Below are 20,339 nucleotides of genomic sequence, written 5' to 3' on the forward strand. Positions count from 1 at the left end.
TTATTGTAAAGGAGAGAGCAGTACGGAGGATCCACCTAGATCCCCCATCATCTGATAAACACATAGAAACAATGGATTCAGTCAGTGTGTGTGTTTCCTACAGATGGATCCAGTCATGGGAACCCACCAGAGAGATGTCCCCGTCCTCTGTATTCCCGGGATTCCACACAGGAAGGTCACACCATCCCTCACCATCATCAGGTAGATGAGGAACAATCACTGATAGTATCATTAGGATCTGTACATTATCTGCATTGTTACCATTGATGGCATTTTTATTATATATTCAGAGTGGAAACCTGAGAGATCCTAAAGTTGAGGTTAAAGAAGAGATAAAAGAGGAGGAGGATGAGGATGGGGGGATGGAGGAGTCAGACCTTCTAAAAGAACACAAAGATCTGTACCAGGACACCATGGTGGAGTCATCCAGCTACAGGAACCCACCAGAGAGATGTCCCCGTCTTCTGTATTCCCGGGATTCCACACAGGAAGGTCACACCATCCCTCACCATCATCAGGTAGATGATGACAATTATTGGTAGTTGTGATTTATACACAGCATGTTTGTTACAATGAATGTTTTATTATATCTTTCAGAGTGGAATCCTCGGGGATGAGAATATTGATGTTAAAGAAGAGTATAAAGAGGAGGATGAGGAGTATGGAGTGATGGAGGAGTTTTCAGAAGGACACAAGGATATGATGGAGCCACCTAATACCAGGAACCCACCAGAGAGATGTCCCCGTCCTCTGTATTCCCGGGATTCCACACAGGAAGGTCACCATTACAAGGTTGGTGGGATGGAGCATCTAGAACATGGATTCATAGAGACAATGTGTGGAGTTTTTATTATGTGACCTTACATTTTACAGATGATATTTTCTCTCATTTCCTTGATTTAGAGTGGAGATCCAATCGATATAGAATTTGAGGGTAAAGCAGAAGAAGAAGAGGCGTATGTGAGGGATGATCAGCAGTCTATGGAGGAGGATGGAATAACGGGGACATTTATAGAGGAGGACACTCCTACAGAGATCAGCACAGGTGGGTCATGAACACTAAATCCATTCCTCCACCCATACTGCTCACTGATTGGTCCAGAGTTGGGCGGGGACTGGGTGATATCAGCCTGTAATCCCCTGGTCACTTTCCTGAGCTGTGTTCCCCGTCCTGTATTCCTGGATTTCTCTCGGATAATCTTCCTTCTCTGTGCTGCAGACACAATTTATGTATCTAGACTGGATTTATGGAGGTTCTGGGGTTCAGCTGCTAGCAAAATATTCATTTTTACCATAGACGTTACTAGACCTAGGCACCTGGGGTGTGTGCTTTTGATCTTCTGCCCCATGTCGGGGTCTAGTAAGATCTCTGACAGAACATTTCTCCCAGGGTTCCTTGCTCTGTTATCTGCTGGCTGTGCCGGGTGGAGGGATATGTCTGTAGTGTCTCAGACCCAAGTCACTGAGTGCAGTCTCAGGAGATGGGAGGCAGCGGTGTGGGACCTACATAGTTACATAGTTAGTCTGGCTGAAAAAAGACAGTCCATCTAGTTGAACCATTAAAAATAATGTATGTATTATACATGGAGATCATATCCCCCCTTATGTATTATACATGGTGATCATATCCCCCCTTATGTATTATACATGGAGATCATATCCCCCCTTATGTATTATACATGGAGATCATATCCCCCCTTATGTATTATACATGGAGATCATATCCCCCCTTATGTGATATATTATGTGTTCTTTTTGTGATTTAGAGTCCAAAACTAAACTGCATATTCCAGATGAGGTGTTACGAATGATTTGTACCGGAGGGGGGGGGGGGGTTATATCTCTCTCTCTCTCTGGAGTCTATACCTCTCCTAATACAAGAGAGGATTTTGCTCACCTCACTTTAGAACACGCAGTTTTGCATTGCTGCCGTTATTAAGCTTTTGATCTACTAGAACCCCCCAGATTCTTCTCCACCACTGACCTTCCCAGATCTTTCTCCACCATTGACCCCCACAGATCCTTCTTCACCATGTTTCCTAGATCCTTCTCCACCATTGACTCCTCCAGATCATTCTCCACCATTGTCCTCTTCAGATCCTTCTCCACCATTGCCCCCCCCAGTTGTACCCCCCTAGTATGTATGATGCATATTCTTAGCCCCCCCAAGTGCAGAACCTTACATTTATCACCATTAGCCCTCATTGGCCCCATAGTCCCCCAATTACACAGAGCATTGAGGTCGGCTTGTAAGTTGGAGACATCCTGTAAGGACGTTATTCCCCGGCACAGCTTGGTGTCATCTGCAAAGACTGAGATCCCCGACACCATATCGTGTATATAGATTACAAAGTAAGGGTCCCAACACTGAGCCTTAGGGTACCCCACTAATAACACTAAATCTTGGGGTACCCCACTAATAACACTGAGCCTTGGGGTACACCACTAATAACACTGAGCCTTGGGGTACCCCACTAATACTGAACCTTGGGGTACCCCACTAATAACACTGAACCTTGGGAAAACCCACTAATAACACTGACCCTTGGGGTACCCCACTAACACTGAACCTTGGGGTACCCCACTAATAACACTGAACCTTGGGGTACACCACTGACACCCCCAGACCATTCAGAGTATGAATTATTAACCACTACTCTCTGAATACGATCTTTTAGCCAGTTTTCTATCCTTTTATATTCAGATTTTTCCAGCCCATAGACTTTACCTTACACATTAGCCGTGTGTGGGGAACTGTGTCCAAGTATACCACGTCCACCGCCACCCCTCTGTCCAAGTATACCACATCCACCGCCACCCCTCTGTCCAAGTATACCACGTCCACCGCCACCCCTCTGTCCAAGTATACCACATCCACCGCCACCCCTCTGTCCAAGTATACCACATCCACCGCCACCCCTCTGTCCAAGTATACCACGTCCACTGCCACCCCTCTGTCCAAGTGTACCACGTCCACCGCCACCCCTCTGTCCAAGTATACCACGTCCACCGCCACCCCTCTGTCCAAGTATACCACGTCTACCGCCACCCCTCTGTCCAATTATACCACGTCCACCGCCACCCCTCTGTCCAAGTATACCACGTCCACCGCCACCCCTCTGTCCAAGTATACCAAGTCCACCGCCAACCCTCTGTCCAAGTATACCACGTCCAGGTTTGGGGGAACCAATCAGCTCCTGTCTAGTAATCCTCTTTGTCTTTGTATTTTAGTCCATGGCCGGGAGATGTGGAAAACCTCTGAGGATTGTCTCACTTTGTCTCCAGACTGGAAAGTAGAAGATGAGGACATTCCACAGTATAGTCCAGGAGAAAACCCGGCTCCCTCCAATGTCCATCCGGCACCACCCCGTGTAGATGGACCATCGGATTCCTCATATCTTGAGGAACCTCAGACTGTGCGGGACCGGGCCAGCCTTCCAACAGGAAAGAGCTTCTCCTGTACTGAGTGCGGGAAGGGTTTCCAGTGTAAATCCAATCTTAATAGGCATAAAAAATCTCACACGGGGGAGAAGCCGTATTCCTGTCCTGAGTGCGGGAAATGTTTTTCAGTCAAGTCCAATCTTTACACACATCAAAGATCTCACATGGGGGAGAAGCCACATTCCTGCCCTGAGTGCGGTAAATGTTTTTTGCAGAAGTCCGATCTTTACACACATCAGAGAACTCACACAGGAGAGAAGCCGTATTCCTGTCCTGAGTGTGGGAAATGTTTTTCAAAGAAGTCCAGTCTTCACAGACATCAGAGATCTCACACGGGGGAGAAGCCGTATTCCTGTTCTGTGTGCGGGAAATGTTTTTTGCAGAAGTCTGATCTTTCCACACATGAGAGATCTCACACTGGGGAGAAGCCGTATACCTGTCTTGAGTGCGGGAAATGTTTTTCACAGAAGTTTGATCTTTACACACATCAGAGATGTCACACAGGGGAGAAGCCGTATTCCTGCCCTGAGTGCGGGAAATGTTTTTCAGTGAAGTCCAATCTTTCCAAACATCAGAGATCTCACACAGGGGAGAAGCCACTTTCCTGTCCTGAATGTGGAAAATGTTTCTCAAATATGTCCTGTCTTCACAGACATGAGAGATCACACACGAGGGAGAAGCCATATTCCTGTCCTGAGTGCGGGAAATGTTTTTCACAGAAGTCCAATCTTCACAGACATCAGAGATCTCATATGGTGGAGAAGCCATATTCCTGCCCTGAGTGCGGGAAATGTTTTTCAGAGAAGTCTTACCTTTCTAGTCATCAAAGATCTCACACGGGGCAGAAGCCGTATTCCTGTTCTGAGTGTGGAAAATGTTTTTCCGAAAACTCTAATCTTCACAAACATCAGAGATCTCACACAGGGGAGAAGCCGTATTGCTGTCCTGAGTGTGGGAAATGTTATTCACTGAAGTCCCATCTTTATACACACCAGAGATCCCACACAGGGGAGCAGACATATTCCTGTTCTGAGTGCGGGAAATGTTTTGTATACAAATCAGAACTTGTTATACATCAGAGATATCACACGGGGGAGAAGCCGTATTCTTGTCCTGAGTGCGGGAAATGTTATTCACAGAAGTCCCATCTTTCCAGACATCAGAGATCTCATGCAGGGGAGAAGCCACTTTCCTGTCCTGAGTGAGGGAAATGTTCCTCACTGAAGTCCTGTCTTCCTTTACATCAGGGGTCCCACACAACCCTGGTGGTGTATTAGTGCCTAGAGTGTGGGAAATGTCTTCTAGATGAATGTTGCTGGACATCCCAGCTCTCATGTGGGGAAGAAGCACACCCTGATATACACCTCAGATATACTCCATGGCTGATCATCATGGATGAAACAGTTGATAGGGAGATCAGAGGCCCCCAAAGACATGGATGAAGTGTGGGACCGGGTCGGCCATTGATGGCAGGAGAAGAATAAAAATGGAGTCAATGTTCTAGCGGAAGCTCTCACAAACACTTGGAGGTCTGATGGAGGTGTGGAAGTGTGAGGTCCTGCCACTGTGACAATGACACAGGGTCTTCCTGGCTGCTGTTTGAGAAGCTCCAACATGTATTTTGTGAGCAGAGAAAACTGTGTTCTAGGTTGTCAATGGATTTGGTAGTTCCGGGTTGGGACCTGGAGCTTGAAGGTTCCAGAGATTCTTGGTTGGGACAAGACCGTCTGTCCCATGTCCAGGCTTTGCTAGATGCCTGCAGCCTGTGTGAGTACATAGGTGGGCAGGATCGTTATAGGCCAGGTCTTCTGCCATTTGGAGACTGGACCCTGTCAGGAGAGCTGGGGGTTCCTGCTGGAGACTGCATCCCTTGTGAGGTGGGATTCCTTGCCCAAGGACTGGGAAAGTCAGGACAGCTCCAAGACTCTGGGGGACCTGAAGTGGCTTGTGAGTCCAGGGGGCTGGAGGGAATCCCAGGGGCTGGAGGGAGTCCAGAAGTCAATGAAGGAGAGATCAAGCTTGAGGGGGGCTGGGGAACCCTATTCAGGGGCCAGGAGTGGACCTGTGTAGTGAGGTGCTGTAACCAAGGCTGAGTAATCCTGAAGAAGTCCTAGTCTGGGGACCAGTGTACAGATCAGTGGTGCTGCTGAAGTGTAGCCAGGTGAGCTAGCATTTTCAGTGATCTGATGTATTGACAAAGCTGGACAATCCCCTGCGTGGGAAACCTTATGGTGTAAAGACTTTCATTTTCCTTCTTAATAAAAGTGAGCTGCCGTGCCGATAAACCGCAAGTCTTGACTGACGTGGACTCACTTACAAACATCTACCACAGGAGCTAACAAACCCCCATATCACAGAGGGATTTCAGGAAAATACTGCATTGAGGCCACTAGATGGAGCTGACCATCATAGGAAATCATTGTGTAAAATAAATGATGGCCACAATGTATCTCGGCGGGGGAAATGCTCCTCACATTTGTCCAACTAACTTTCACTTGCAGTAAGTTTTTATAATTAAAGTTTTGTAGGATACATTGTGCAACTCGTACAAATGTTCAGAAGTAACCAACCCATGAAAACAATTCCAGCGTGCATCCGTAAATCATACCAGAGAATACAAGTGATGGATATAAAGATCAATGAGCGCGGCGTGTTACAAGATCGGGTTTACAGTAACCATACACATTGTAAGAATGGCAAAAAGAGGATAATTAGGGAAGGAGAAGAGAATAAAATGAGGGGGAGGGGAAATCTTGAGTTATCCATAATTTGGGAGACACTCTTGGATTGGGTGTGAGAGTCGGGTCCTGCACAGAGGATAGGCAAGATACCCAGTAACCAAGGCCTCCCAGGTCAGGGGGCTGAGAGAAGAGGAAGAGGGAAGGAAATAGAACAAGGTGGTAAGATGAAGAACAGATGGAGGACATCGGGGACCCCCTTACCAGAAACCTGGGGCCTCAATGCCTATAGCAGTGTGTAGGTGTCCGGGGACATGGAGGGGTGAGTGTAATGTATACACGGGGCCCAGGTTTCTAAGAATTTCTTATTAGACATCTTTCTTAGACGGCATCTTTGCTAAGATGGACTTCCACGAGGGGGCCAAGCTCTTGTTTCCAAGTCTTTGTTTTGCCGCTAGTAGAAGATTTATAGCCAATTTAAATTGGTAACTTGTGAGGCCTGGGGGGTTTAAATGCCATAAGATGTACCAAGGGCTCCTGGGAAGGTGGCAGGTTAGTAATGTTTGTAGCCATTTTAGGACCTTTTTAGGATCGCCCAAAAGAGGACAGAGAGGCAAGTGAGGGGATATGAAGTTGCTGGAATATTTATTAGAGTCCCAGGTGCAGAGTGTGTGACCCATCAAGAGGCTGATAGACGTAGGTCTGGATTTAGGAGGACTCCATGGGAGTGAATGGTGAGAAGTTTGAGAACAGAGCAATGCTTCTAAGTCAGCCCATAAGGAGCCATGTATTGTGGTGTAAAGGGGGGTTAGTGGGGTAATCTGGGCACCAAGAAATATTTAGTAAAATTTGGAACACCCAAACCTCCTTGTTTCTAATGTATAAACACATATATAAAGATAAAGCAGCGCTGTGTGATGTTACTATATTGCGGGCAGATATAAATAATGAAACCAAAGCAAAATGAATAAATAAATCACAGTCCAGTAATGGTGCTCGCTGATTCCCAGTGCAAAAGTTAGAAATGCGCACTAACCAGAAACGTATTAATAATGCGCATGTGTATATGATATCATGGAGATTCCCCTCTCTTTTCTGGTCTGATAATGGGCAGGAGATGGAGATAGTAGAGATGAAGCGCCCTCGTGTGGCGAAATGGAGGTCCAGCAGGTCACAGAAATCCTTACAGAAGTGTAGTTCTGTAAAGGAGTTTTGGTAAAATTGCCACTTTTCCATCACTGATCCTCCCTATCCAGGAGAGGTGAAGATGAGTCCAGGACAGAAGTAGGACTCTCAAGTATTTGAAAGTGGGGAAGTAGTTGGTCTCATGGAGTGTGTTGTACGAGCGAGGGAGATGAATGCCCAAATAATCCAGGTAGGAGGTGGGCCAAGGAAACTATCATTCTGTTTTACAGAGGAAAGGGAAATGTATGGAGTACAGAGAATAGGACTGGCAGGGAGGTGTTGGGTTGGACCAAAGTAAGTGAAAGATCATCAGCAAACAATCTGACTGTAACCAGTTCAGGACCGACCACCACACTTATACTGCGGCAGGGCCGTCCTGCTTCTCCAGATCACATACAGTACATGTACACGTGTGAGCCCACCGCCCTGACTGTGCTGTCATTCAGTACGACACAAGCCGATTATCAGGTCCAGGCCAATGATTTCTGGCCTGGACCTGCTGATCACCTGTCCCTGCTGATCACCTGGACCTGCTGATCACCTGCACATTACCTGTACAGAATCAGAGATCATTCTGTGTCCATATTTATAAACAGGAACTGGAAAGGTACACTAGTGAAGAGGAGCACAAATAATACAAAGTATTCCCACAAGCAGCTAAAAAAGGTGATCAATAATCAATAAACCAACTTAACAGTGAATTGAACTAAAACAATGCTGGCCACACCTAAACATATATAAATGTGCAAAAATGTCAATAAATAGAAATACAGCGCCGCACTTTCCTTAACTGCTTTAAGTCCCCGCTATAATAGAAATACTTCTACAGGGCGGACTCCCTGCACAAAATCATGTGTACATATATATATATATATTTATATATGTGGTTCGTGCTCCTGTGGTGACCGCACGCATGCACCAACCTGCCGTTGCCATGATTCAGTTCCTGACCGATCAATCATCATGTTCAGGCCAGTGATGTTCGGATCTGATGATCGATCCCTGCCCTATCAGAGATCTTCCTGTACCTGTGTTTACATTACACAGGTACAGGAAATGAAACAATCTTCTCTCTCTGAGCGCATTCCATCCCATAGAGAAAAGAAAGATCCATGCACTGCACACACACAGTAAAATCACATTTAGGACTCATTTAACCCCCTGATCACCCCCCAGTTAACCCCTTCGCTGCCCTGTCACCAGTGTCATTAGTACAGTGTACAGATTGTTTGCTGATCACTGTATTAGTGTCGCCGGCGACTTCAGATAGCATTAGTGTCAGTTAGTGTCCCTCCCAGATGGTGTCAGATTGTCCGTCACTACATCAGTCATCACATTTAAAAATACTAATTAACTTGTGAGCCACTGAGGTGTACTGACAAATATGTGTATTACTGTAGGTCGCTGGTTAGTTTGCCCACTCTCAGAAGATGTGCATTTAATATCAATTAAATATTTATGTAATTACCGCGCTCTAATACCAATAAAAGTGCAAAGTGTTTATAAAAGAATAAAGATATAATATATGGTGACTTATGTGATTAAATAATAAAATTCAATAAAATAAATTAAAATGGTGATAACATAATACCAAATCACTGAATGTGCAATATTCATATAGATGTGCAAATGTTCCATAAATAAACCACAGAAAAATTCATGGTGGAATAAATATAAAAACTAAATACTATATGATGTGAAATCATCAACAATACTGTCCCAAGTGACACTGTGCAAATGATATTCCAGCAAAAGCAGATCTACTCTCCTTCAATATACGGATTGGTTCTTTGCAGTAATGCTGTGAGCCTGTGAGGGATACTCCCTCCTTTGATCCGTTTCTTAATCCACTGCCTTTGTGTTCCTCGTATGTCTCGTGTAAAAGAGGAAAAAACAACATATGGTGCCTTATCCCAGAGATAAAAACAGCTTTAATGTGCTTCCATAATGCACTCACATGTATTATATAACATTGCGCTTTAGATGTGTCAATATCCGCAATTTGCAGTAAAGGACAAAGCAGAGGGTGTGTGTCCACACAAATTCAGTGCTCGCCGTATGGTAGATGAGATGCGCGGTGACGTCACTGCCCCTCCCCAATGCGTTGTGCTACAGGGATTTTGTAGCTTCGTCCGGGGGATGTTGTGTAGCGCAACACGTTGGGGAGGGGCAGTGACGTCACCACGCATCTCATCTACCATACGGCGAGTACTGAAGGTGTGTGGACACACACCCTCTGCTTTGTCCTTTACTGCAAATTGCGGATATTGACACATCTAAAGCGCAATGTTATATAATACATGTGAGTGCATTATGGAAGCACATTAAAGCTGTTATTATCTCTGGGATAAGGCACCATATGTTTTTTATTTCAGTCATCACATTTAACCCCTTGATTGCCAGGAAGACGCTCAAACACAATAAACCTCCATTGCTAGTATAATGTCTGAGCGGATCAATATCTTTGATCAGATCAGCACTATACCAACATTCTCAATAGTATAGAGTCCCCAAAAATGCAGCATTAGTGGGATCAGCCCCGGCACCTGCCAGCACCTGCGTTTAGCCCCTACGCTTACCCCCCTTCTCCCCCAGCAAGTGCAGTGTCAGTAGGTCACTGTCACAGGATACATTGCACACAAAACCGCAGTGTTGGCAGAATCAGGCCTGATCTCTGTTAGTACTTGGAAGCCAGTTTTTTTGTAGCAGTTCAAGCAGTCCCTGACAGCCAGACGCTCTTTTTCCCGGGAGTCGCGCTAGCTACCTAAAAATTTAGTGGCCAAAATGTCCAACGGAAGGTACTCTAGTGAAGAGGCCTACAGGATTCTGAGCATGTCAGGTGAGAGTGAAGGGGAAGACTCACTGACACAATCAGAATACGAACCTGTAGACAGCTGTGGCACCCTAACAGATCGCTCAGACGATGGAGAAGACGTCCCTGCTAAGGTCAGGTGTACCCGACCCCATTCCCAGGGTCCTGAGGTGTTACAATTGCATGATGACTCTCATATGCAGCAGAGTGCCGGTACTAGTACCATGCTACCTCTTGGTGAACTGGCGATCACCAGCGGCCTAGTACATCCTGGTCTTTCACATACCAGCACTGCAGTATCACTTGGTGACATGGTGAGTCCCATAAGTGCAGTACAAGCTGGTGAGGTGGTGAGTACAAGTATTGTCCCGCAGCCACCAAGAATTCACAGACAGGACTGTAGAGCCCCTAGTATCCTTCCAGATGCGCTTGCAAATCCCGATTGGCAGCCCACAAATTCTGCAGGACCCGTACTTCCCCCATTCACTTCCCAACCCGAAATTCAGGTGGAAACAGCTAATTTAACTCCTCCCCTTGATTTTTTGGAGCTGTTTTTCACGGAGGATCTGTATCAAAGCAATTTACATGCACAACAGTTTATCGCCACCAACCCAAATTCAAACCTTGCCAGACCAGTTACATGAAAACCCATTACGGCTTCTGAATTTAAGGTTTTTTTGCGCCTAACCCTCAACATGGGCATTACTAAAAAAAACGATTTGCAGTTGTATTGGTCCACAGATCCAATTCATCATATGCCGTGTTCTCTGCTGCCATGGCAAGGCATAGATATTAGTATATAATGCAATTTATGCATTTCAATGACAACACACTCTGTTGTCCTCGGGGTGACCCTGAATTTGATTGGCTCCACAAAATTCATCCCCTTGTAAATCACCTTAACCAAAAATCTGCAGATGTCTATACACCCCACCAAAACATCTGCATTGATGAGTCCTTCATTAATTTTTCTGGCCACCTTGCATTCAAACAATTTCTCACCAGCAAGCTGGCCAGATATGGGGTCAGACCTGTATATCAGACCTGTGATTTGGAGGGGTTGGTTCTATCCTGGCGTCAGGGCCTCCAAAACTGTGATAGGTAGTGAGGAAGTGAAATGAGGAAGCTACACACCTTCAGGCTTTCAAAGTGGTCATTGGATTTCAGGCTCCTGTATGTGGCTAGGCTCCCAAAAAGTCTCACACATGGTATTCTCATACTCGGTAGAAGTAGCGGAATGCATTTCAGGGTGTAATTCCACATATACCCATGGCTTGTGCGAGAAATATACCATTTAAGTGTCAATTTTGTGTAAAAAAGAAAACTTGTGTAAAAAAAAAGGCATTGCACCAAAGAGGATTACGCCAAAGAGTTCCACATTCATATGATTGGTGTTTTGGTGTCCAGGAATTCTGGTCAGTTTCTATCATTGCACCATGGAGAGTATTCTTCCCATCCACACTGCAGTGTAGTATGATGGCTGTAGGATGGAGGATAGGAAGTGTCGGTCTCGGGAGGAGAGATAAAGCCCAGCGGATCATAGGTACAGATCTATCGAATTTGGACACAGCTATGCCAGCAGACTAAAAAAGAAATCAAATGGCAGAGTGATCCATCCCGGTTACAGTGTGTTTGTATCTATGATAAATGACAGGCTAAACCCACCTGGAGACTTTCTCCACACCTGGAGTGTGCTGAGTTCTTGGAGAACGTCTACACAGTGTTTCCAGATTGGCTTTATCACCCCAACGAGCTCGCTCCAGTTCATGGATGTCATCATTATGTTTGGAGGATCTCACCAGTCAGGAGCCTTTCCTGTCATCCTACATGTTCCCTTCTGAGGATTGTTCTATCCTTCCAAACAAATGTATGAAATCATGGATGAGTCCTCCTTCTATGTGATCTAGAAGATCTTCAATCACAATGTCTTTATGGATGAAGTGGATGGCCCAGTTTATATATTATTTATTGCTTTACAGCTTTATTCCCTCCAGGATTCATTCTTTATTTATAGAACCATTCAAGGAAGTGTTCTTACTGTGAGAGATCTCCACCACCATTCCTCTGTGACCATTACATCCTTGTCATTTATGTCTAACATCTTCATTATCAGTGGATTGATAGATATTTTTATACTTTAGGATGAATTTTTGCATATTTTACCCAAAAAGATCTGTTTTGGAGGTTTGTTTTATTATGTATTTTGTTTTTATCTTGTGTTCTGTGTCTTTAAGACTTTTCTATCTGTAGTGAAATATATTATATAAATAGTTAGTTGCATAAGAGTTAGGTTTATTGTTTCTTACTTTTTTTTAGTTCTTTTTGATCTTCCCTGGTATCTCTGTAAGGTAGATACAATGCAGGAATGTTATTAGGGGACGTTTCTTGGGGCTGCAGTTCCTCTGAACTCCACAAGATGGTGATCTCATTTCTCCCCAGACAGGAAGTCTCCATGGAATACAGACAGAAAGTGATGTCAGGTTCAGACAGGAAGTGATGTCAGGTACAGACAGGAAGTGATGTCATGTACAGGCAGGACATTCCGAGAGGTGAGTTGGGAGGAAGCAGATCGGAGACATTTGTGGACGTGGCAGCAGAGGAGGTAATAAGTTGTTATTTCCTATTTACACCTAGTAACCCCCCGTTATGTCCATCCTCTTCCTCCATAGTCACGTCCGTCCTCTTCCTCCATAGTCACGTCCGTCCTCTTCCTCCATAGTCACGTACGTCCTCTTCCTCCATAGTCATGTCCGTCCTCTTCCTCCATAGTCATGTCCATCATCCTCCATAGTCACGTCTGTCCTCTTCCTCCATAGTCACGTCTGTCCTCTTCCTCCATAGTCATGTCCGTCCTCTTCCTCCATAGTCACTGTGACATCTTTTATCTCCAGCAGATGATGATACACATATATATAGTGTGGGAACCCAGGTGAACCCCTTCAGGGGCAGAACATTCCCCTACTTCTGGGGCCGGAACATTCTCCTCATTGTGGAGATAAATTCTAGTAATATGGTCCTCTAAACAAACAGCACTGACAATAAATAGACAAGACAAGGACCATCCTGACCATACATGGCCTACAAAGGGCAATGATGACACTACACAGGCAGCCAATGGGCAATCATTACACTATGCAGCCAACACAATGATGGAGTGCCGGGGTCAGGAGGATGGAGCATAGAGCCCCTTACATTGCTGTATTTACTTTCCAGACCTCCTTACAGAACTCCTATCAGGAAAGGAAGACAACCTTCACCTTCTTAACATCTCATTATTTTCCAGTATACCAAGTGGAATGAAGGAGGTCGGTCTTTCACCCCTTGGTGGTCACTTGTTCTTAGAGGAGGTTTGTTGGTGCATTATTGACTAAAAGGTAGTCAGGGGATCAGTGCTGAACATCTTCAGGAGACACTCCAATACCTTCCCATGACACAGGCTCTGGCAGTGCCCGGTGCTGGAATTCAGAGCCCCAGGAACCCACCACCACTCTGTACAATGTCCTGGATATCACAGTATACTTGGCAATGAAGAGAACTAACCCCTCCCTTATGTTGTTCTCTTCCTACCCACGATGGGCTGTCATTGGAGGAAAGAGAACAGACTCCTCCCCCAGAGCTCTCTATTACACCAGCACCATCCTCCTGCTATCCAATCCAATCCCTTCTCTTATTGCAGAGAGTGACAGTGACATCACTCCTGTCAGTCAGCAGGCTGCTAGAGATTGGAGCCTTGCAGTCAGAGTTCTGGCTATTAAAATCAGCAAATCCGGCCAAAAGTCAGCAAGTTCCCCTTCCTGGACATCATGATGAGCCGACATTGACCTCACAGCACTGCCTCAGAGCAAACTAGTCATAGGAAGGATCAAATTTATCATTCCTTGTCTGCAGATCTAATACTCATCAAAACCAGTTCAGAGACCAAACAAACCCAACAGAGAAAAGGGGATTTCTGATCTGGCAGGTCAAGATAGTGCCAGGACCTCCAAGATGTAGCAAATACTAAACAGTTCAGATTAAATGTCTTCCCATGGGGGGAGTAGTTCTTAAATGTCCAGCAACCCTCCTATTCCCCCCTCACATCCACATCCTATTATTGTGTGACCAATACCATCCAAATCATTCTTACTTTCATTTCCCAAAGTTATCCGTCTACAAGGAGACCTGTATAGATCACATGATGGCACCAATGAGGATGGAGGAGGACCGGAGTCACATGACTGAGAAGATACTAAACCTCACCCTGGAGATCATCTACCTGCTGACCGGAGAGGTGAGGAGGATTCTGGGAGGTCACATGACATCACTCTTATCTCTATTAATAAAACACAGACCTGACTGGAGAGGTGAGGAGGATTCTGGGAGGTCACGTGACATCACTCTTATCTCTATTAATAAAACAGACCTGACCGGAGAGGTGAGGAGGATTCTGGGAGGTCACATGACCTCACTCTTATCTCTATTAATAAAACACAAACCTGACCGGAGAGGTGAGGAGGATTCTGGGAGGTCACATGACATCACTCTTATCTCTATTAATAAAACACAAACCTGACCGGAGAGGTGAGGAGGATTCTGGGAGGTCACATGACATCACTTATCTCTATTAATAAAACACAAACCTGACCGGTGAGGTGAGGAGGATTCTGGGAGGTCACATGACATCACTGTTATCTCTATTAATAAAACACAGACCTGACCGGAGAGGTGAGGAGGATTCTGGGAGGTCACATGACATCACTCTCATCTCTATTAATAAAACACAGACCTGACCGGAGAGGTGAGGAGGATTCTGGGAGGTCACATGACATCACTCTCATCTCTATTAATAAAACACAGACCTGACCGGAGAGGTGAGGAGGATTCTGGGAGTCTAACATGATATTCCTATTGGTTCCTCAATACAGAGATTTCCTCCTATGAAGTCAGGTGATCATATGAACATCACAGTTCCTCCATGTGACTCCCTAAACCCTGAGAGACACAACATGCAGAAGATTCTAGAAGTCACCAAGAAGATGATGGAGCTGCTGACAGGAGAGGTGAGCGGTGCCGGGAATTCTGGGACATTCTCCAGTAACAGACAAGCGATGTGTCTGGATGGTGACTGTATCATTGTGTGTGTCAGGTTCCTATAAGGTGTCAGGGTGTCACTGTCTATTTCTCCATGGAGGAGTGGGAGTATTTAGAAGGACACAAGGATCTCTACAAGGACGTCATGATGGACAATCAGCCGCCCCTCACATCACCGGGTAAGAGGAGACTTTATTGTAAAGGAGAGAGCAGTACGGAGGATCCACCTAGATCCCCCATCATCTGATAAACACATAGAAACAATGGATTCAGTCAGTGTGTGTGTTTCCTACAGATGGATCCAGTCATGGGAACCCACCAGAGAGATGTCCCCGTCCTCTGTATTCCCGGGATTCCACACAAGAAGGTCACACCATCCCTCACTATTGCAAGGTTGGTGGGATGGAGAATCTAGAACATGGACTTGTAAAGATGATGTGTGGATTTTTATGTGACCTTACATTTTACAGATGATATTTTCTCTCATTTCCTTGATTTAGAGTGGAGATCCAATCGATATAGAATTTGAGGTGAAAGCAGAAGAAGAAGAGGCGTATGTGAGGGATGATCAGCAGTCTATGGAGGAGGATGGAATAACGGGGACATTTATAGAGGAGGACACTCCTACAGAGATCAGCACAGGTGGGTCATGAACACTAAATCCATTCCTCCACCCATACTGCTCACTGATTGGTCCAGAGTAGGGCGGGGACTGGGTGATATCAGCCTGTAATCCCCTGGTCACTTTCCTGAGCTGTGTTCCCCGTCCTGTATTCCTGGATTTCTCTCGGATAATCTTCCTTCTCTGTGCTGCAGACACAATTTATGTCTCTAGACTGGATTTATGGAGGTTCTGGGGTTCAGCTGGCAGCAAAATGTTGATTTTTACTCTAAGCATTGCATAATGTAGGCACCCAGGACATGTGACTGGGGTCTCCTGCCTTGTGCCTGACTCCTCCAGGGGACCTTCTCTGTGGTCTGCTGGCTGTGCCGGGTGGAGGGATATGTCTGTAGTGTCTCAGACCCAAGTCACTGAGTGCAGTCTCAGGAGATGGGAGGCAGCGGTGTGGGACCTACAAAGTTACATAGTTAGTCTGGCTGAAAAAAGACATCCATCTAGTTGTACCAATAAAAATAAAAGTTATAATCCGACACCCACAGCTGATCCACCAGAAGGAAAAACCCAGCAAAGCGCGATCCAATCTGCTCCTGCAGGGGAAAAAAATCCTTCCTGACCCCCCGAGAGGCAATCAGATATTCCCTGGATCAACTTTTCCTATAAATGTTATATCCAGTTATATTCTGTGTATCCAAGAAAGAATCCAGGACTTTCCTACAGCAATCCCCCCTTATGTATTATACATGGAGATCATATCCCCCCCCTTATGTATTATACATGGAGATCATATCCCCCCTTATGTATTATACATGGAGATCATATCCCCCTTATGTATTATACATGGAGATCATATCCCCCTTATGTATTATACATGGAGATCATATCCCCCCTTATGTATTATACATGGTGATCATATCCCCCCTTATGTATTATACATGGAGAACATATCCCCCCTTATGTATTATACATGGAGATCATATCCCCCCTTATGTATTATACATGGAGATCATATCCCCCCTTATGTATTATACACGGAGATCATATCCCCCTTATGTATTAAACATGGAGATCATATCCCCCTTACGTATTAAACATGGAGATCATATCCCCCCTTATGTATTATACATGGAGACCATATCCCCCCTTATGTATTATACATGGAGATCAGATCCCCCTTATGTATTAAACATGGAGATCATATCCCCCCTTACGTATTATACATGGAGATCATATCCCCCCTTACGTATTATACATGGAGATCATATCCCCCCTTATGTATTAAACATGGAGATCATATCCCCCCTTACGTATTATACATGGAGATCATATCCCCCCTTACGTATTATACATGGAGATCATATCCCCCCTTATGTATTATACATGGAGATCATATCCCCCCCTTATGTATTATACATGGTGATCATATCCCCCTTATGTATTATTCATGGAGATCATATCCCCCCTTATGTATTATACATGGAGATCATATCCCCCTTATGTATTATACATGGAGATCATATCCCCCTTATGTATTATACATGGAGATCATATCCCCCTTATGTATTATACATGGAGATCATATCCCCCCTTATGTATTATACATGGAGATCATATCCCCCCCTTATGTATTAAACATGGAGATCATATCCCCCCTTATGTATTATACCTGGTGATCATATCCCCCCTTATGTATTATACATGGAGATCATATCCCCCTTATGTTTTATACATGGAGATCATATCCCCCCTTATGTATTATACATGGAGATCATATCCCCCTTATGTATTATACATGGAGATCATATCCCCCCCTTATGTATTATACATGGAGATCATATCCCCCTTATGTATTATACATGGAGATCATATCCCCCCTTATGTATTATACATGGAGATCATATCCCCCCTTATGTATTATACATGGAGATCATATCCCCCTTATGTATAATACATGGAGATCATATCCCCCCTTATGTATTATACATGGAGATCATATCCCCCCTTATGTATTATACATGGAGATCATATCCCCCCTTATGTATTATACATGGAGATCATATCCCCCCCTTATGTATTATACATGGAGATCATATCCCCCCTTATGTATTATACATGGAGATCATATCCCCCCTTATGTATTATACATGGAGATCATATCCCCCCTTATGTATTATACATGGAGATCATATCCCCCTTATGTTTTATACATGGAGATCATATCCCCCTTATGTATTATACATGGAGATCATATCCCCCCTTATGTATTATACATGGAGATCAAACCCCCCCCTTATGTATTATACATAGAGATCATATCCCCCTTATGTATTATACATGGTGATCATATCCCCCTTATGTATTATACATGGAGATAATATCCCCCCTTATGTATTATACATGGAGATCATATCCCCCCCTTATGTACAGTATTATACATGGTGATCATATCCCCCTTATGTATTATACATGGAGATCATATCCCCCTTATGTATTATACATGGAGATCATATCCCCCTTATGTATAATACATGGAGATCATATCCCCCCTTATGTATTATACATGGTGATCATATCCCCCCCTTATGTATTATACATGGAGATCATATCCCCCCTTATGTATTATACATGGAGATCATATCCCCCCTTATGTATTATACATGGAGATCAAACCCCCCCCTTATGTATTATACATAGAGATCATATCCCCCTTATGTATTATACATGGTGATCATATCCCCCTTATGTATTATACATGGAGATCATATCCCCCCTTATGTATTATACATGGAGATCATATCCCCCCCTTATGTATTATACATGGAGATCATATCCCCCTTATGTATTATACATGGAGATCATATCCCCCCTTATGTATTATACATGGAGATCATTTCCCCCCTTATGTTTTATACATGGAGATCATATCCCCCTTATGTATTCTACATGGAGATCATATCCCCCCTTATGTATTATACATGGAGATCATATCCCCCTTATGTATTATACATGGAGATCATATCCCCCTTATGTATTATACATGGAGATCATATCCCCCCTTATGTATTATACATGGAGATCATATCCCCCCCTTATGTATTATACATGGAGATCATATCCCCCCTTATGTATTATACCTGGTGATCATATCCCCCCTTATGTATTATACATGGAGATCATATCCCCCTTATGTTTTATACATGGAGATCATATCCCCCCTTATGTATTATACATGGAGATCATATCCCCCTTATGTATTATACATGGAGATCATATCCCCCCTTATGTATTATACATGGAGATCATATCCCCCCTTATGTATTATACATGGAGATCATATCCCCCCCTTATGTATTATACATGGAGATCATATCCCCCTTATGTATTATACATGGAGATCATATCCCCCCCTTATGTATTATACATGGAGATCATATCTCCCCTTATGTATTATACATGGAGATCATATCCCCCCTTATGTATTATACATGGTGATCATATCCCCCCTTATGTATTATACATGGAGATCATATCCCCCCTTATGTATTATACATGGAGATCATATCCCCCCCTTATGTATTATACATGGTGATCATATCCCCCCTTATGTATTATACATGGAGATCATATCACCCCTTATGTATTATACATGGAGATCATATCCCCCCTTATGTATTATACATGGAGATCATATCCCCCCTTATGTATTATACATGGAGATCATATCCCCCCTTATGTATTATACATGGAGATCATATCCCCCCTTATGTATTATACATGGAGATCATATCTCCCCTTAATCTCCTCTTCTCAGTAGAGAATACATTCAGTTCCTCTAATCTTTCCTCATAGCTGATCTCCTCCATGCCTCGTATCAGTTTGGTTGCCTTTCTTTGTACTTTCTCCAGTTCCCCAATGTTCTTTGACCCCCCCAAATCCTTCTCCACCATTGACTCCCCCCCAGATCCTTCACCATTGACACCCCCAGATCCTTCTCCACCATTGTACCCCCCTAGTATGTATGATGCATATTCTTAGCCCCAAGTACAGAACCTTACATTTATCACCATTAGCCCTCATTGGCCCCATAGTCCCCCAATTACACAGAGCATTGAGGTCGGCTTGTAAGTTGGAGACATCCTGTAAGGACGTTATTCCCCGGCACAGCTTGGTGTCATCTGCAAAGACTGGAATGGGATTTATAATCTCACACCCCATATTGTTTATATATATATTAATAAGTAAGGGGCCCAACACTGAACCCTGGGGTACCCCACTAATAACACTGAACCCTGGGGTCCCCCACTAATAACACTGAGCCTTGGGGTACCCCACTAATAACCCTGACCCTTGGGGTATCCCACTAATAACACTGAACCTTGGGGTACCCCACTAACACTGATCCCTGGGGTACCCCACTAATAACACTGAACCTTGGGGTACCCCACTAATAACACTGAACCTTGGGGTACCCCACTAATAACACTGAACCCTGGGGTACCCCACTAATAATACTGAACCTTGGGGTACCCCACTA

The 20,339-nt window shown here is 44.4% G+C and overlaps 3 protein-coding genes across 3 annotated transcripts in view; all 3 read left to right on the plus strand.

Annotated features, from left to right (window-relative positions):
• Positions 1 to 362: 362 nt before the first annotated feature.
• On the plus strand, positions 363 to 858 carry LOC149443000 (uncharacterized). The gene is made up of 2 exons (XM_089655960.1): positions 363 to 518; positions 598 to 858. Exons 1-2 carry the CDS (start codon positions 363 to 365, stop codon positions 856 to 858), a joined length of 417 nt encoding a protein of 138 aa, XP_089512086.1.
• A 2,608-nt stretch (positions 859 to 3,466) lies between these two features.
• The window catches only part of LOC149443001 (uncharacterized), a 56,672-nt gene continuing 39,799 nt past the window's right edge, over positions 3,467 to 20,339 (plus strand). The window contains exon 1 of the mRNA XM_089655987.1: positions 3,467 to 4,599. Within this exon, the coding sequence (XP_089512113.1) occupies positions 3,606 to 4,599 (994 nt within the window). The 5' untranslated portion in view covers positions 3,467 to 3,605. The remainder of the gene's footprint in view (positions 4,600 to 20,339) is intronic.
• On the plus strand, positions 12,636 to 15,839 carry LOC149443002 (uncharacterized). Its single transcript, XM_089656004.1, has 5 exons — positions 12,636 to 12,665; positions 15,021 to 15,155; positions 15,242 to 15,365; positions 15,482 to 15,579; positions 15,687 to 15,839. Exons 1-5 carry the CDS (start codon positions 12,636 to 12,638, stop codon positions 15,837 to 15,839), a joined length of 540 nt encoding a protein of 179 aa, XP_089512130.1.

Source organism: Staurois parvus, unplaced genomic scaffold, assembly GCF_062004578.1.
Source record: "Staurois parvus isolate SC_StPar_1 unplaced genomic scaffold, SC_StPar_1.0 ptg000879l, whole genome shotgun sequence".
Lineage (NCBI taxonomy): Eukaryota > Metazoa > Chordata > Amphibia > Anura > Ranidae > Staurois > Staurois parvus.

Bases quoted from the DNA above. Each gene is read 5' to 3' on its own strand.
- LOC149443002 (XM_089656004.1), top strand. From the start codon at position 12,636: ATGTCATGTACAGGCAGGACATTCCGAGAG. The intron at 15,366-15,481 runs GTAAGAGGAGAC...TGTTTCCTACAG, and splicing joins GCCGCCCCTCACATCACCGG to ATGGATCCAGTCATGGGAAC. The intron at 15,580-15,686 runs GTTGGTGGGATG...TCCTTGATTTAG, and splicing joins CCATCCCTCACTATTGCAAG to AGTGGAGATCCAATCGATAT.
- LOC149443000 (XM_089655960.1), top strand. From the start codon at position 363: ATGGAGGAGTCAGACCTTCTAAAAGAACACAAAGATCTGTACCAGGAC. The intron at 519-597 runs GTAGATGATGAC...TATATCTTTCAG, and splicing joins CCATCCCTCACCATCATCAG to AGTGGAATCCTCGGGGATGA.